This window comes from Carassius auratus, chromosome 33 (genome assembly GCF_003368295.1).
Source record: "Carassius auratus strain Wakin chromosome 33, ASM336829v1, whole genome shotgun sequence".
Classification (NCBI taxonomy): Eukaryota; Metazoa; Chordata; class Actinopteri; order Cypriniformes; family Cyprinidae; genus Carassius; species Carassius auratus.
Genome location: NC_039275.1, coordinates 4,040,319 through 4,053,476, shown reverse-complemented (window position 1 = coordinate 4,053,476; position 13,158 = coordinate 4,040,319). Strand labels below are relative to the sequence as shown.

The 13,158-nt window shown below is 37.0% G+C and overlaps 1 protein-coding gene across 6 annotated transcripts in view; it reads right to left on the bottom strand.

Annotated features, from left to right (window-relative positions):
- The window catches only part of LOC113052781 (myotubularin-related protein 3-like), a 44,168-nt gene that overhangs the window by 12,943 nt on the left and 18,067 nt on the right, over positions 1-13,158 (bottom strand). For 4 of the 6 annotated variants that reach the window (XR_003277114.1, XM_026217225.1, XM_026217230.1 and 1 more), the window contains exons 6-13: positions 11,507-11,527; positions 10,959-11,041; positions 10,259-10,410; positions 6,292-6,388; positions 6,025-6,138; positions 2,755-2,957; positions 2,509-2,640; positions 1,606-1,717 (exon numbers count right to left, since the gene is read on the bottom strand). Coding sequence is in view for 5 of the 6 variants with exons in the window: in XM_026217225.1 (XP_026073010.1) it covers positions 1,606-1,717; positions 2,509-2,640; positions 2,755-2,957; positions 6,025-6,138; positions 6,292-6,388; positions 10,259-10,410; positions 10,959-11,041; positions 11,507-11,527 (914 nt within the window). In the remaining variant the exon portion in view is untranslated. The remainder of the gene's footprint in view (positions 1-1,605; positions 1,718-2,508; positions 2,641-2,754; positions 2,958-6,024; positions 6,139-6,291; positions 6,389-10,258; positions 10,411-10,958; positions 11,042-11,506; positions 11,528-13,158) is intronic. The other 2 variants (XM_026217227.1, XM_026217229.1) reach the window with 1 other exon arrangement.

The following is a 13,158-nucleotide window of genomic DNA, read 5'->3' as shown; positions in this document are numbered from 1 at the left end:
AATAAGTGCTGTTCTTTTGAACTTTATATTCATTAAGGAATAATAATAAATAATAACAATTTTGACAAAAATATGATGCAGAACAACTGTTTTTTGAACATTTAAAATACGAAATTTGAGCAGCACATCATCATATTAGAATGATTTCTGAAGGATCATGTGACACTTAAGACTGGAATAATGAATGAAAAAAAGCTTTGATCACAGAAATATATTACATTTTAACATATATTTAAATAGAAATTAGTTATTTTAAATTATAATAATATTTCATTAAAGTACTGTTTACAAAATAAAAATATTCTTTCAAAAATATTAAAAATAACATTTTGAAAGAAATATCCCTTTAGTGAAACCACATGAGCTCATGGTTGAGACGTTTAATGCATGAAAGAGTCATTTTGCAGATTAGTTTCAATAAATATTCAAATGCAAACTCGGGGCAGAATCTTTGATTTGTTACTAAAACAGCATTATGCACATCAGGAAAACTGAGTTTAAATCTTAATGGAAAACTGTGAGAAGGACTAAAGAATGCAGTTTTAAGTGTGGTTAATACTCATTATAAAAGTTTTCCGACATGATTAAATACAGCCAAAGCAAACTGACATTAGCCAAGGAGAAACAGAGTGCAGGTAACCGGAGGAGACATTCAAATTATAGTTCCTGAGAGGAAAATGCATGAAAATCATGTTTAAAAGGAAAACTGTCTTTGTATGAATATGACTAGCTCATGCAGAGAGACATTTATAATCAGAATAATCAAAAGGAGAGAATTAGATTTTTTCCTCTTGACAATTCTGTTGCTTAGAGAAACAGCTCTTAGCCAGAGTTTATCATGCTGACTAAAGAGAGAACAAGAGAATGAAAGAAACAGAGGGAGAGTCACTTGGAAGATTTGCTGTTGACTTTACAACAAATAGATGAGTGGAAACAGCGTGGATGGAAGAGGAAGCAAATACAAGCCAGTGCTGGAAATCACGGGCAGATGCCAGGAAAAAAACAATAGACGGAAAAATAAAAAAGCCGAGGTCATGAAGAGTGTTTGCAAGACTTTGAGACAAGCACAGATAATGCACTTCAATCACTCATTTAGATCAGCAACTGATAGTCATTAACATTATGTTTCTGATCAACGGGTAAAGAATTCAACAGTAATCCTCCACTTCCATATGCATTACAGCTATGAAGTCAATATTCGATCCAAATCAATCCGCTTAACTTTTGATTCAAAGCTAAAGAAATTGATAGTAAATTTCAAAAATAAATTACAGAGAAACGGCAAGTAACAACGAACTAAACGTAGAAAAAAAAAAATAATAAAAAAAATATATATATTACATTCATTCATTTATAATTGATTTTATAATTAATTAATCAATCTAGAAAAATTGTTAATGCATAAAATCAATATTGCCACAATATTTTAATTATTTTTCTCCAGACCCAAATTTTGATATGGATCAATTACCTATAATACATTTGAACAGCTCGATAGCAAGTACTAAAGAAAAAAGCATGTTATGTCCCTAAAAGATGAAATATATCAATAAACAAACAAACAAATTACAACCCAAGAAGATGTTACCACCCTGGAAGACTTACTTGGCTGGATCAGGCATCTGGGTGCAGAGGAAGCGCAGAGACTGGAAACTCTTGCGGATGGAATGGATGTTGGCCATACCCATAAACACCACCTCACAGTTAGGGTAGTACTCTACAGGGGAGAACAACATGTTATTAAAGGGATAGTTCACCCAAAAACAAAAATGTGATGTTTATCTGCTTACCCCCATGGCATCCAACCTGTAGATTACTTTATTTTTCAGTAGAACACAAGCAAAATTTTAACACAAACTGTTGCAGTCTGTCAGTCTTATAAAGGAGGTGAATGGGAATCACGGATAAAACATACAATAAAACGAAAAAAACATAAAACCAAATTAAACCCTGCGGGGTCGCAGACTTATAAGTGGATTAACGCCACCTATCTCTCAAATGGACCATTGACACTCCCAATTGAGATTGTAGGTTGAGTGTCAATGGTCTATTTGAGAGATAACTGGCATTAATGTAATGCACTTATAAGTCTGCGATCCGCATAAAGCAAGAAGAAGAAGAAGCCTCCTCACAAGCCTGCTGCTGAGAACGTGCTCAGGAGAGTTCTAACAGTTCGGACATTGCTTGAATCAGAGGTAAAAAACTATATAAATACTGTTCAGTTTCTTGCACAGACTGATCGTTTTGTGTCTTTACACATTAATGTATCGTCACGAGCCGCAGGGTTTAATTTGGTTATGTTAGTGTATTTTTTTTTAGCTTTATTGTATGATTCCCATCAACTTCCATTATAAGACTGACAGACTGCAACGATTTGTGTTAAAATTTTGGGTTTGTGTTCTACTTAAGAATCAAAGTCACCTACATCTTGGATGCCCTGGGGGTAAGCAGATAAACATCACATCTTGTTTTATTGTGATTATTGAAAGAGCATCTGTGAGAGAGTACCTGGGCATTCACACCCTCCTCCTTTGGCTCTGTTGGCTACGGCAGCGGCGTATGACCTGGCGTCCAGGATCAGAAGCTTTCGAGGTTGGATGGCCAGTGTCTCCACCTCTGAGCTGTTAGTCATGGACGAGTCTATAGAAAGAGACATGTATGTATAGATCAAGTCATATAATATGACAATCAGTATTGAGGCCTCAAATAAGAACAGTTTTCAGTCAAGAATTTAAAGGGCCAGGTGGTACTGACCAAAGTCCACATCTGAGAGGTCAGCTCCGTTTGTGTACTCGCGGGAGAAGGAGCCATTAGAGACGCCTTTACAGGAGCTGCTGTCAACAGCACAGGCTCTGGCGATGGACTGCACCAGGTGCTCATCATCTGCGTTCCTCCAGCCCCACCAGCTGACCTCAGGCTGACCACAGCGAGCGATCACTGCTCCTGTGCTCTGGTGCCTGGGAAAGAGAGGTTAAAGATCTGGACTGTTAATCTGAAGGTTCTAGGCAGCCTTGTAATGGTTGTAAACTAAAACGAGTAAAACTGTTTTAATTGATGCAAAGAAGAGTTACTGAAGAGTTACAAATTCTGCAAAGTCTAGATGAGCAAAGTTAGCAGAGACAGAGAAAAATTCCTAATTTAAAGCAAAAGGTGTTTCAACAAAATACTGAAACAAGGGGGTGTTGTTTTTTTTTCCAAATCAGTGATTCTGGTTTTTAATTTTTGTACATTTTCTCTGACATGTTGGTGTTGTATTTTTCACTTGGATGTTGTAAGTCTCATTGAGTAAATACAGCTGGATAAAACAGGCTGCAAAGCAACAAAATGTGATTATTTTAAAGGGATTATAAACTGAGAAATCAAATTTCCTTTGATCTTTTGACATTTAAGAGATCACTGTACTTTAAAAACATCTTGTAAGTTTCAGAACTAACTTTCTCGTTAGTCTAAAAATAGCTTATACTGAAGCCAATCTGCCAAAATGAAAGGTTTAATGTGCCACTTTATGACATAATAGTGTGGCTAAACTCCGCCTCCACAGAAGTTGATCAACACCTGCTTCTACATCACTGCCTGTTTAGCCCCGACCACTGATTCACATTTGTACCTTAAATAACAAGAGAGACAAATACAGGTCTATAAAGAACAAAATAATAAAGATGCTCCGAAAACAAGATGATGCTGTGCAGTGCCAAGTTGTGGAAAAACAACTATTAAACTTATTTGTTTGAAATAAAGTTTACATAAAAGATCAATATAAAAATATAACAGGCATGTGATCAGCTAAAAAATTTTTTTATAACATTAATGATTGTAATGATGAATGTTGCATTCCCAAATGCAAATTAAAGCAACTATCACAGCTAGCATTTACAATGAATTGAAAAACAAAACAAAAACAGTTACAGCAGACATGTAGCGCATCAGAACATAGCCTATATTTGCATAATTACATCACAACTTCTGTGAAATGTATGATAGTACTAAGCAATCTCAAATTCTCACCACCATTCATTAAAAGTCACCAGGCAAGTATCACATTTCAGAGCTTATTCTACTCGCACATTTTAACTGTCCTAGAGTTGGCACTGCAAACTTGTACAGTGCTCTCATGGCCATTCTGTCCATACTAGAAAACTTAACCTTTAGTTAATTTAGGGATTGATGTTTTGCCTACAGAACAACCACATGCTCTGTGCCCCTTTACCTAAATTCACTACTTCAGACTTGTGCCTCCAGAAGCTTGTGTTCTGCAAGTGAACAGTGCATTAGTGTGCAATTCCAAGGCACAGAACCATTTTTACAGGCTTTTACATTAACTGTTCCACACGATCAGAGCAGTCCTTAACCAAGAAATCTTCAAGAAATGGCTAAAAACACATCTCTTCCCCTCACACTTGACTCTCTAACATTTGCACTCTCTATTATATTTCCATTTTGAACTACTTGTTTTCTTTTTATTCATACAAAGACCCTCTAAAACTAGCATTCTCTATTCTTTTTCTATTCTATGTACTCGTTTTCTTTTTATTACCAAAAAAAAAAACCATGCAACTGTCCTCATTTGCATAATATTGAATAAAAGTGTCTGCTAAATTGCTAAATGTAAATATAATTGCTTTAGGACATTTTGTGACTTTAAACCCCTCCGCAGCCCGGAATTTTTTCAGTAATAATAATTATTTATTACTGATCTGCATGATTCACATGGGTCATGATTTTAGGCTGAAATAACAAGATTTCCATAGTAATCAGGTAGAATCACATACCGTATTTTCCGGACTAAAAGTCGCACTTTTTTCAAAGCTTGGCTGGTCCTGCGATTTATAGTCAGGTGCGACTTATTTATCAAAATTAATTTGACGTGAACCGAGAGAAATGAACCAAGAGAAATGAACCAATAGAAAACATTACCGTGTACAGCGGCGAGAGGGCGCTCTATGCTGCTCAGTGCTCCTGTAGTCTACACTGAAGACATAGAGCGCCCTCTCGTGGCTGGAGACGGTAATGTTTTCTCTTGGTTCTAAATAAATGCGACTTATAGACGGTTTCAACGGCATCAACATAAACAAACGTTTACCTAACTTAACGGACCTAACTTAACTTTCGGTAGACTCCAAATAGAATCAATAACAACAGTTAAGTCCCTCTAGAGTAGATATTTTTTGATAACAAACAAAATATGTTTGCTGCGTGGATCAGGCGGACTTAATGAAAATGCAAATTCATTCTTTGCCAGCAGGAGATGTTTTAAAGCATAGACATAAAGCGCGAGAAATAGAGGTTTCCCCAGTAACAGCTGTAAACAAAGCAGAGCTGGTACGCTCACACGCTGCTTTATCAGGCATATAACATGCAAGTCCTCCTTCAGAAATACAGCGATATAAAAACACCTGTGCCTCGTTTTGATATTTAAACATAAATGTAAGGAATTATTATTGTTATTAAACGTGCAGTACGTTACGTAATGTTACGTTACTCGTGTTTATTTAACGAAGCCTTTTTTGAAATTCGATCGGTTTTAAAATTGTGGCGAGTCTCCAAAAATAAATAAATGTATGGGAAACACATCCCGCAGCACAACCACCTGAGCCCAACTTCAGTTTACTCATCACCTTGGCTTTAACTGCGTTTGTAGAAGGCACTGCAGCCAGACCGATATAACACAGACCGGAAGTTAACTTAGGTCCAGGTGCGTGCACCCGATGAAACCGTCTATAGTCAAGTGCGACTTATATGTTTTTTTTCCTCATCATGACGTATTTTTGGACTGATGCGACTTATACTCAGGTGCGACTTCTAGTCCGAGAAATACGGTACCTTATATAAATAAAATAAAAATATAAAAACCTAGAAAACAAGGAAACCATAATTAAAAATTTTACAATAATAGTAATAATAATAATAATAATAATAATAATGAAAAAAAAATTTCCTTGCAAAGTAAATGAAATAAAGTACCGAAATGAGTAAAAGTATAAAAAAAAGAAAAGAAAAAAAAACACATAATGAAAAAGACTTGACCTGTAAACCACGGCCGGAATCCTCTTCCAGGAGCGGAAGGCAGCCACAGTCTCCAGCTCTTTATCAGTAATCCAGGCTGGCACCAGCAGCAGTTGAGGGTAGCTGGAACACAACCTGTGCCAGGGGTCAAGCAGAGGGCAGTGTGTTCAGACTGACTGATGCCTGTCTAAAATCATCTTATTCTGAACAGACTCGCCGAGTGCAGCAAGACAGGGCCAGTGTCGAGAGATATTCATATGTGCTTCTGTTTGTGAGAGAAACACTCACTTGTATTTGTTGTTGATCTCAGACACTCTCCAGGCATTTAGAGTATCGAAGCCCATCCGCTCCACCTCGTTATGGAAACGTGACATCACATGATCACCTGAAAGATAGAGGCAAGTTAGAGGCTGAGATGAAGGTAAAAAGAAACAGGATTTCTAAAGAACTAGTTACTGGACTGGACAAATCTTGTGAGGTCTTTAACCCTTAGGGGACTAAGCCCTTTTTGGTCCGTTTTCTCTATTTTTACATTTCGGCTTATAAACCATATGTAATGAGGATGGACCACCATGTATTTGGTATCAATGGATTCAGAAGACCCTAAGCTACCATAAGCATGCATGCAATATGTCTATAAAGGAAGTATGAGTGAAAAATTGTACAATAAACTAGAGAATTTCAAAGACGAAAATTAGATTTTTGTCATTTATTACTGAAAATCCTACCTCACACAACAATAGTTAAAAGTTTTTGACCCAAAAATATATTTTTCAAACTCTTTGCTTGACAGAAATGGGTTAATGTTCAATCAAATGTGTAAAGAACAATTAAATAATTAACTTTATTTACAAACAGTCCTAGGCGTTTTTTTTTATTTTTGGGACTAAGCCCTTTTTGGTCTGTTTTCTCTATTTTTATATTTGGGCTTATAAATCATATGTAAAGGAGATGAAACACCCTGTGTTTGGTATCTATGGATTCAGAAGACCCTAAGCTACCATAAGCATGCATGCAATATGTTTATATAAAGGAAGTATGAGTGAAAAATTTTACAATAAACTAGAGAATTTCAAAAACGAAAATTAGATTTTTGTCATTTATTACTGAAAAACACACAATATAGAACAGTTTTTGAACAAAGAAAATATATTTTTTCAAACTCTTTGCTTGACAGAAATGTGCTATTGTTTAATCAAATGTGTAAAGAACAATTCAATAATTAACTTTTTTTTAAAAACAGCCCTAGGCATGCCAGTGAGCAAAGCAAGGCCTCTCCAGGCCTTTCCAGTAATTGTTCCAGAGCTTGTTCTGCCGTAAATCTTTTACTGCTTGCCATTTTGATAAAACAATTCTGTAATAATGCTGTATCTCTCTCGAATTTATCTCTTTGTGCTCGCTAACACTCCGATCGCTTTCTGCTTTCTCCACGTGATGCTGATTCTCCGATCGCTCGAATTTAGCTCTTTGTTGTCGCTAATACTCCGATCGCTCTCTGTAACACTCCGATCGCGTTCTGCTTTCTCCACCCTGATGCTGATTCTCTGAACGCTTATTGATTACATGTCTTTTACTTTAATCCAGCCAGCTTTTACAATGCTACAGCAGAGCTACAGAGTCCTCTGAATCGCTAGAAGACATAACCTTCCTCTGATTGGGTTAGAAAAAGACTCCTCCCAGCGGCAATTTTTCCATTGGCTGTTGCGTGTTGAATCTGCCTAGCACAATCGTTTTCATTGGCCTGTTTACGCAGTGGTATTGCGCAATAAGGGAAGTGTTTAATATACAAACTGGACACCGCTGTTTTCAGGGGAATCTGAGGAAGACGGCAAAAAAAACCGCATCTCTCTAGCATTAATAGTTTTTGAGATAACTACACATTTGTAAAAGTATGCCATTTTGGGCGGTACCGCCCAATCCGTCCCCAGAGGGTTAAAGTGCACTCATTTGTGCACTTATTAGGTGGTAAAGCTATACCAATAAAATGGCTTCATTCGCACCCCCACCCCACTTCTCTCATATCTGCATGTACAAGTGGACAAGTGAGTTTTGCTGCAGGAATATTGTGAAAGGAGTAGCAAAAGTCAAAGCGGTAGGATTTGAAGTTGTACTGTCGGATCTGAGAGTCTCTAAGCGCTGACTTGTGGTTGTACAGTGAAACTGAAGTAAAGTGCAACTTCGAATTCACTGTGTGTGCAAATGAAAGATTCAGCTTTTCACATCAGAGCTGTGAGTGTAAATTTCAATTGTACAAATAGGCATATTAATCAAGTTCTCACATTCAAATCAACAAGTTCTCGAGTTTTGCTATTATTTTACCTTCATATAAAGCTGTCTGGCTATGCAAGACTAGCAGGAAATATTGAAATAAAATTATTTGTGACATCTAATTCAAGCCTCAATAACAGAGGCTAAGTTTGAGAAAGAGTGACAGAGGGGTTAAAGCAAAAAAAAAAAAAAAAAAATCCAGAGCCAAGGCATGCAATGACTGTGGCAACTTTAACATTTGAAAGGATACTATGACAAAGTTATTGCTTTCTTTATTCAAATTTATTTTCTTTTTAATGAATATATTTTTGACCTGAAGAATGAAAGCTGTGTCATACTCTTGGACAATTATGAGCTATAATCACCACTTATCGACACTAGGGGTGTGAAAATACAAAATACAGATACTTGAATCACTAGAATCACTAGAACTTGACAATGTTTCAATACTATTTTAGTAAATACTATTTACTATTTCAATACTATTCAATACTATTTAAGACAAAATATTTGTCTTTTAATAACAAAAAGTAAAACAATGCAGTCGTATTTAAAAATATTTTAACTAATTTAGGGCAGTAACTAATGATTATTTTGGTGATCAAGTAATCTACAGATTATTTTGAGTAATCTGATATTTTTTTGTAACACGAACAGACCTAGGTAAAAAACCAGGCTTTAGTATGACTATTTTTATATAAACTAACGATGAGGCAATTACAATTGGCTCAAATAAAATATCCAAAGCAAGAAATTACATGATTGTACTGAACAACACTGTTAAAATACATAATGTAATATGCCTATACAAAATATGAACATAACCAATTTAAAGGGTTAGTTCAGCCAAAAATTATGTCATTAATGACTCACCCTGATGTCGTTCCAAACCCGTAAGACCTCTGTTCATCTTCGGAACACAGTTTAAGATATTTTAGATTTAGTCGGAGAGCTTTCTGTCCCTCCATTGAAAATGTATCTACGGTATACTGTCTTACCCTCCGGGTCTGTTGTGAGTGCGACTGCTGTGACTGTTGACGTATGTTGACTGTTGACTGTTGACCCGGAAGAGAAGACAATGCTGTATAATATCGTAATTTTTGTTCTTTTTTAACCAAAATGTATTTTTGATGTTTCAACAAACTGACCCACTGATGTCACATGGACTACTTTGATGATGTTTGTATTACCTTTCTGGACATGGACGGTATACCGTACATACATTTTCAATGGAGGCCAACGGCCTGGTGACATTTCACTTTAAACAATGTTTAAATCCATTACATTTTAATATTTGGGCACGTGCAGAAATGTTTATTTTGAAATTGCGATGTACAATACATGGCATATTTAGACATAGGTTGATGTCCTCCTGTGTTGGTAAAGGTTAATTAATGATTTACTTCACAAATCTAGTGAGATAATGCACACAGGTTTTCCAGATAACGTTAAGCAATTCAAATTCACAGCATATAAAGAGGAAGAGTTTAGCCCCTTTCAGACATACAGTACTGGTAAATTACCGGTAAGTTACCATTAATAGATCATGTGTGAACAGGACCTTTTCAAAAATCCTGTGAATTTGTTGTGGCAATCATATCATACTTATGGAGATGACTTGATTACTCTGAGCTGTTTACAAAGCACCACTGCTTTACAATGAGCTTTTCTATGTAAATATGCCCTAGAGGGACATCTTTGACCATTGCTCCTCGCAGCTTTTTGCCGCGGTTCTCAATTCATTAGTAGGGCTGCGACTCAATTGGATACTATTATGCACGTCTCTTGTTTATAAGAGTAAAACATTCTTATTGGTTAATAATGTTATTTTGGTTGAGAGTGAAAGCTGCTCCACTCATACCATTGGTAGGCAAACTCTGGAGTGATATCAATCAACAAGTTTTTTTTATTTTATTTTTTATAGCTAAACGCTGCATGCGGGAAATTTGGCATGGTGCTGGAGAATTTTAAGCCCTGGTGACCGTACCTGGCCTACACAGATCCCCGTGCTGCTCTTTCTCAGCGCTCCATGCATGGAAGGGGAAGGAAAAGAGCTCCTCTATCTGGGACGGGGGACGGACCACAGCGCTCAGCCTCTTCAGCCACTCCTGACACTGCTCAAATGTGGAAAACTGACACCTGTCAAAACACACATAAACAGACAGATCTAGGGCTGTAATAAATTGTATTTTAATTCACAATTTCTGCTTCTCTCGATTTTTTAAGTATAATCATCTGCTATTTTCCTGCTGGTCATTTATCCTAGAAACATTTTCATTTGGGATTTGCTTTACATCGTGCGTTGATAACGAGCCTCCAAAATCTTTCAGGATCGCGGATGCCAAGACTTTAAAATCGCCCAAACAAAGCCAGTCGGTTTTCTTTCACACATCCGTTTGCTGCAACTTTAACTGCAAACAAACCATGCGAGGTGACATTCTCTAGATTTGTGCTCATGTAAAAATGCAATAATTCTGATAACATTTAAAAGAGAAAAATTACAATAATCATTATTAATAATGGTGATTGTATTTTTGAGCAATTATGATTAAGAGTTTAACTATTATTATAACAATAGATATAATTTATCTATTTTTTTGTTATGGACGGATGGATGGATGGATGGATGAGCCAGTGGTGATTCAATTGCCAAGGTATGCATAGAGGGTTGATATAGATAGTCTCACCTGATGACCTTGCAGTCTTTGCAGGTGATGTGCATTTGGAACATTTCCCGACATTCTACACTTTCTATCAGCTGCAGGGGAACCTGAGAGAGAGAGACAGAGACAGATTAGTCATAGAGAAATTACTTTTCATTATTGGCACTGTGAGTCACGTCAAACAGAGCATCTAAACGGAAGTCAACATTAACCCAACTGATGCTAATGATTAAATCAATCTGCTGAATCAAATCACACTGAAAGTTTAGACATGGGCTCAGAGTTTACAGACACGGTTAGTGATTAGCGTCTGCAGACAAACTCATATATTGTTCTGCAGCTCAAGTGTTGAAAAGTCTGGCATGCCGAATAGCTTCAATCGTGTGTGTTTATGTGTGGGGACGCCACTGCAACTGTGCGGTTGAAACGCAGTTCCCCTTCAAGCTCTGGAACTTGTGCGTGATCACACAGCGATCGCATGCAAGTCACATCTGACCACAGCCCTCACAAATCTCCCAAACCTGCAGCTCGCAACATCATGCAGACAGACAGACCGTTCTGTGGTTACTTACTGACACCTCACACGAACAATTCTGTTCACAGAGAAAAAGAGGGAAGACAGAATCACAAGGTGGACATGAACACTGTGGCTTTTGGCTCGTCTGTGATGCACACGTTCCTGGGCTGCGGTTTAATTCCATCACACTAATCTGAGCACACTCAAACATTCCTGGGGCGCTTGCTGAAGGGTCAGAGAACACAAACATATTTGTGAGATATTTACTGGTATCTATTGGCAATAGAAGCGTTAATATTTTTCTCTCCAAAAATTGGAATCTCTAAATATAACCCATTTAGAGCACCATCACTACTGGGGAATGAACTCTGCTATATGATTTGTCATATATTGTCTTTTTATTGTAGTTATTTTATTTTCAGTTGTCTTAATATGACAGATAATTATTATTATTATTATTATTATCATTATTAATTTATTCAGGGTGGGACGATTGACATGCATTCGTACCGAACCATTACAATACAGACATCTCGGTTTGGTGCACGAAGACTTACAACAAACAGGCAATTCACCCCCAATCCAGAAGGTGGCATCCGCAGCAATATCACGCTGTTTTATAACTGGCCACCAGCAGAAGAACAGCTAATGTCATGAGTTGCGCACTTGAAAACAAAGCACACTAGACAGTGACCAGTGCATGTTTGTGTGGAGCAGAATTTACTTTGAAAAAAGCGCTCCGAGCTGCTGAAAATACCAAATCATGAGTTGCCCCATGCATGAAAGAAATGTATTTGAAAATGCTATATTTTGTTTAGTAATTGTTTACGCCAAATTTGCAACTTCATTCATTTTATTTCTTAGGTCAGAAAATAAGGACATCCATATAAAAAGGGAAAAATCACATCCTTGTAGTTTCACTGTCTTCAACAAAACATTTAAAGGCAATTTCTATCAGACTTCAAAATAACTGCTCGAAGCAACATTTCAGTTATTACACATCCATAACCAACTTTTTAAAAGCGTGTCAGACTTCTGCATTCTGTTATGCAATGTCAATTTGTGCAACTCAAAATACCATAAAAAAATGACACTTTAGCAGTCACACTTGATGTTATCTCAACCTCCTTCCTCTTGTTTTTCTCCATTTCCAGCCCTACACTTGTACACTTGCGCTTACGACAGCTTTGTTGCCTCAATAGCTGGCCTATAGTCACATCACTCTCTCATCTCTCTCACGCACAACACACTCCCTTCTTTCACAGGCACACAGAGAGCGTCACACTCATTTACTCTGGTGAATAAGTGACTGTCACAGATATCAACTGATGAATCAGCACTGATCACCCACCAGCCACAAACAAACCCAGCTGCCCGATCACATGAACTCTTAACAGTATCTGTCATTTTGATCATTATTTTGTCTATCAGTTTACAATGCACTTACAATAAAAGCAGAGCAAAAGGCGTCCAGAATGGAAAACAATTAAGCGATAATGTACAGCCAGCCAGTCATTATTGCAAAATAAACCTCAACAGAGATCAGGACTCTGATGCAAACCGGTTTCTGTTCAGGGTGGAGTGTTTGAGAAAAATGATTGCAATTATATTAGTGGCACATAAATTACACCATTAATTAGTCATATAAGCACTTTAAAGGGCTATGAAATGCTAAACTTAATTTTCTGAGCTTTTAACAGAGGTGTT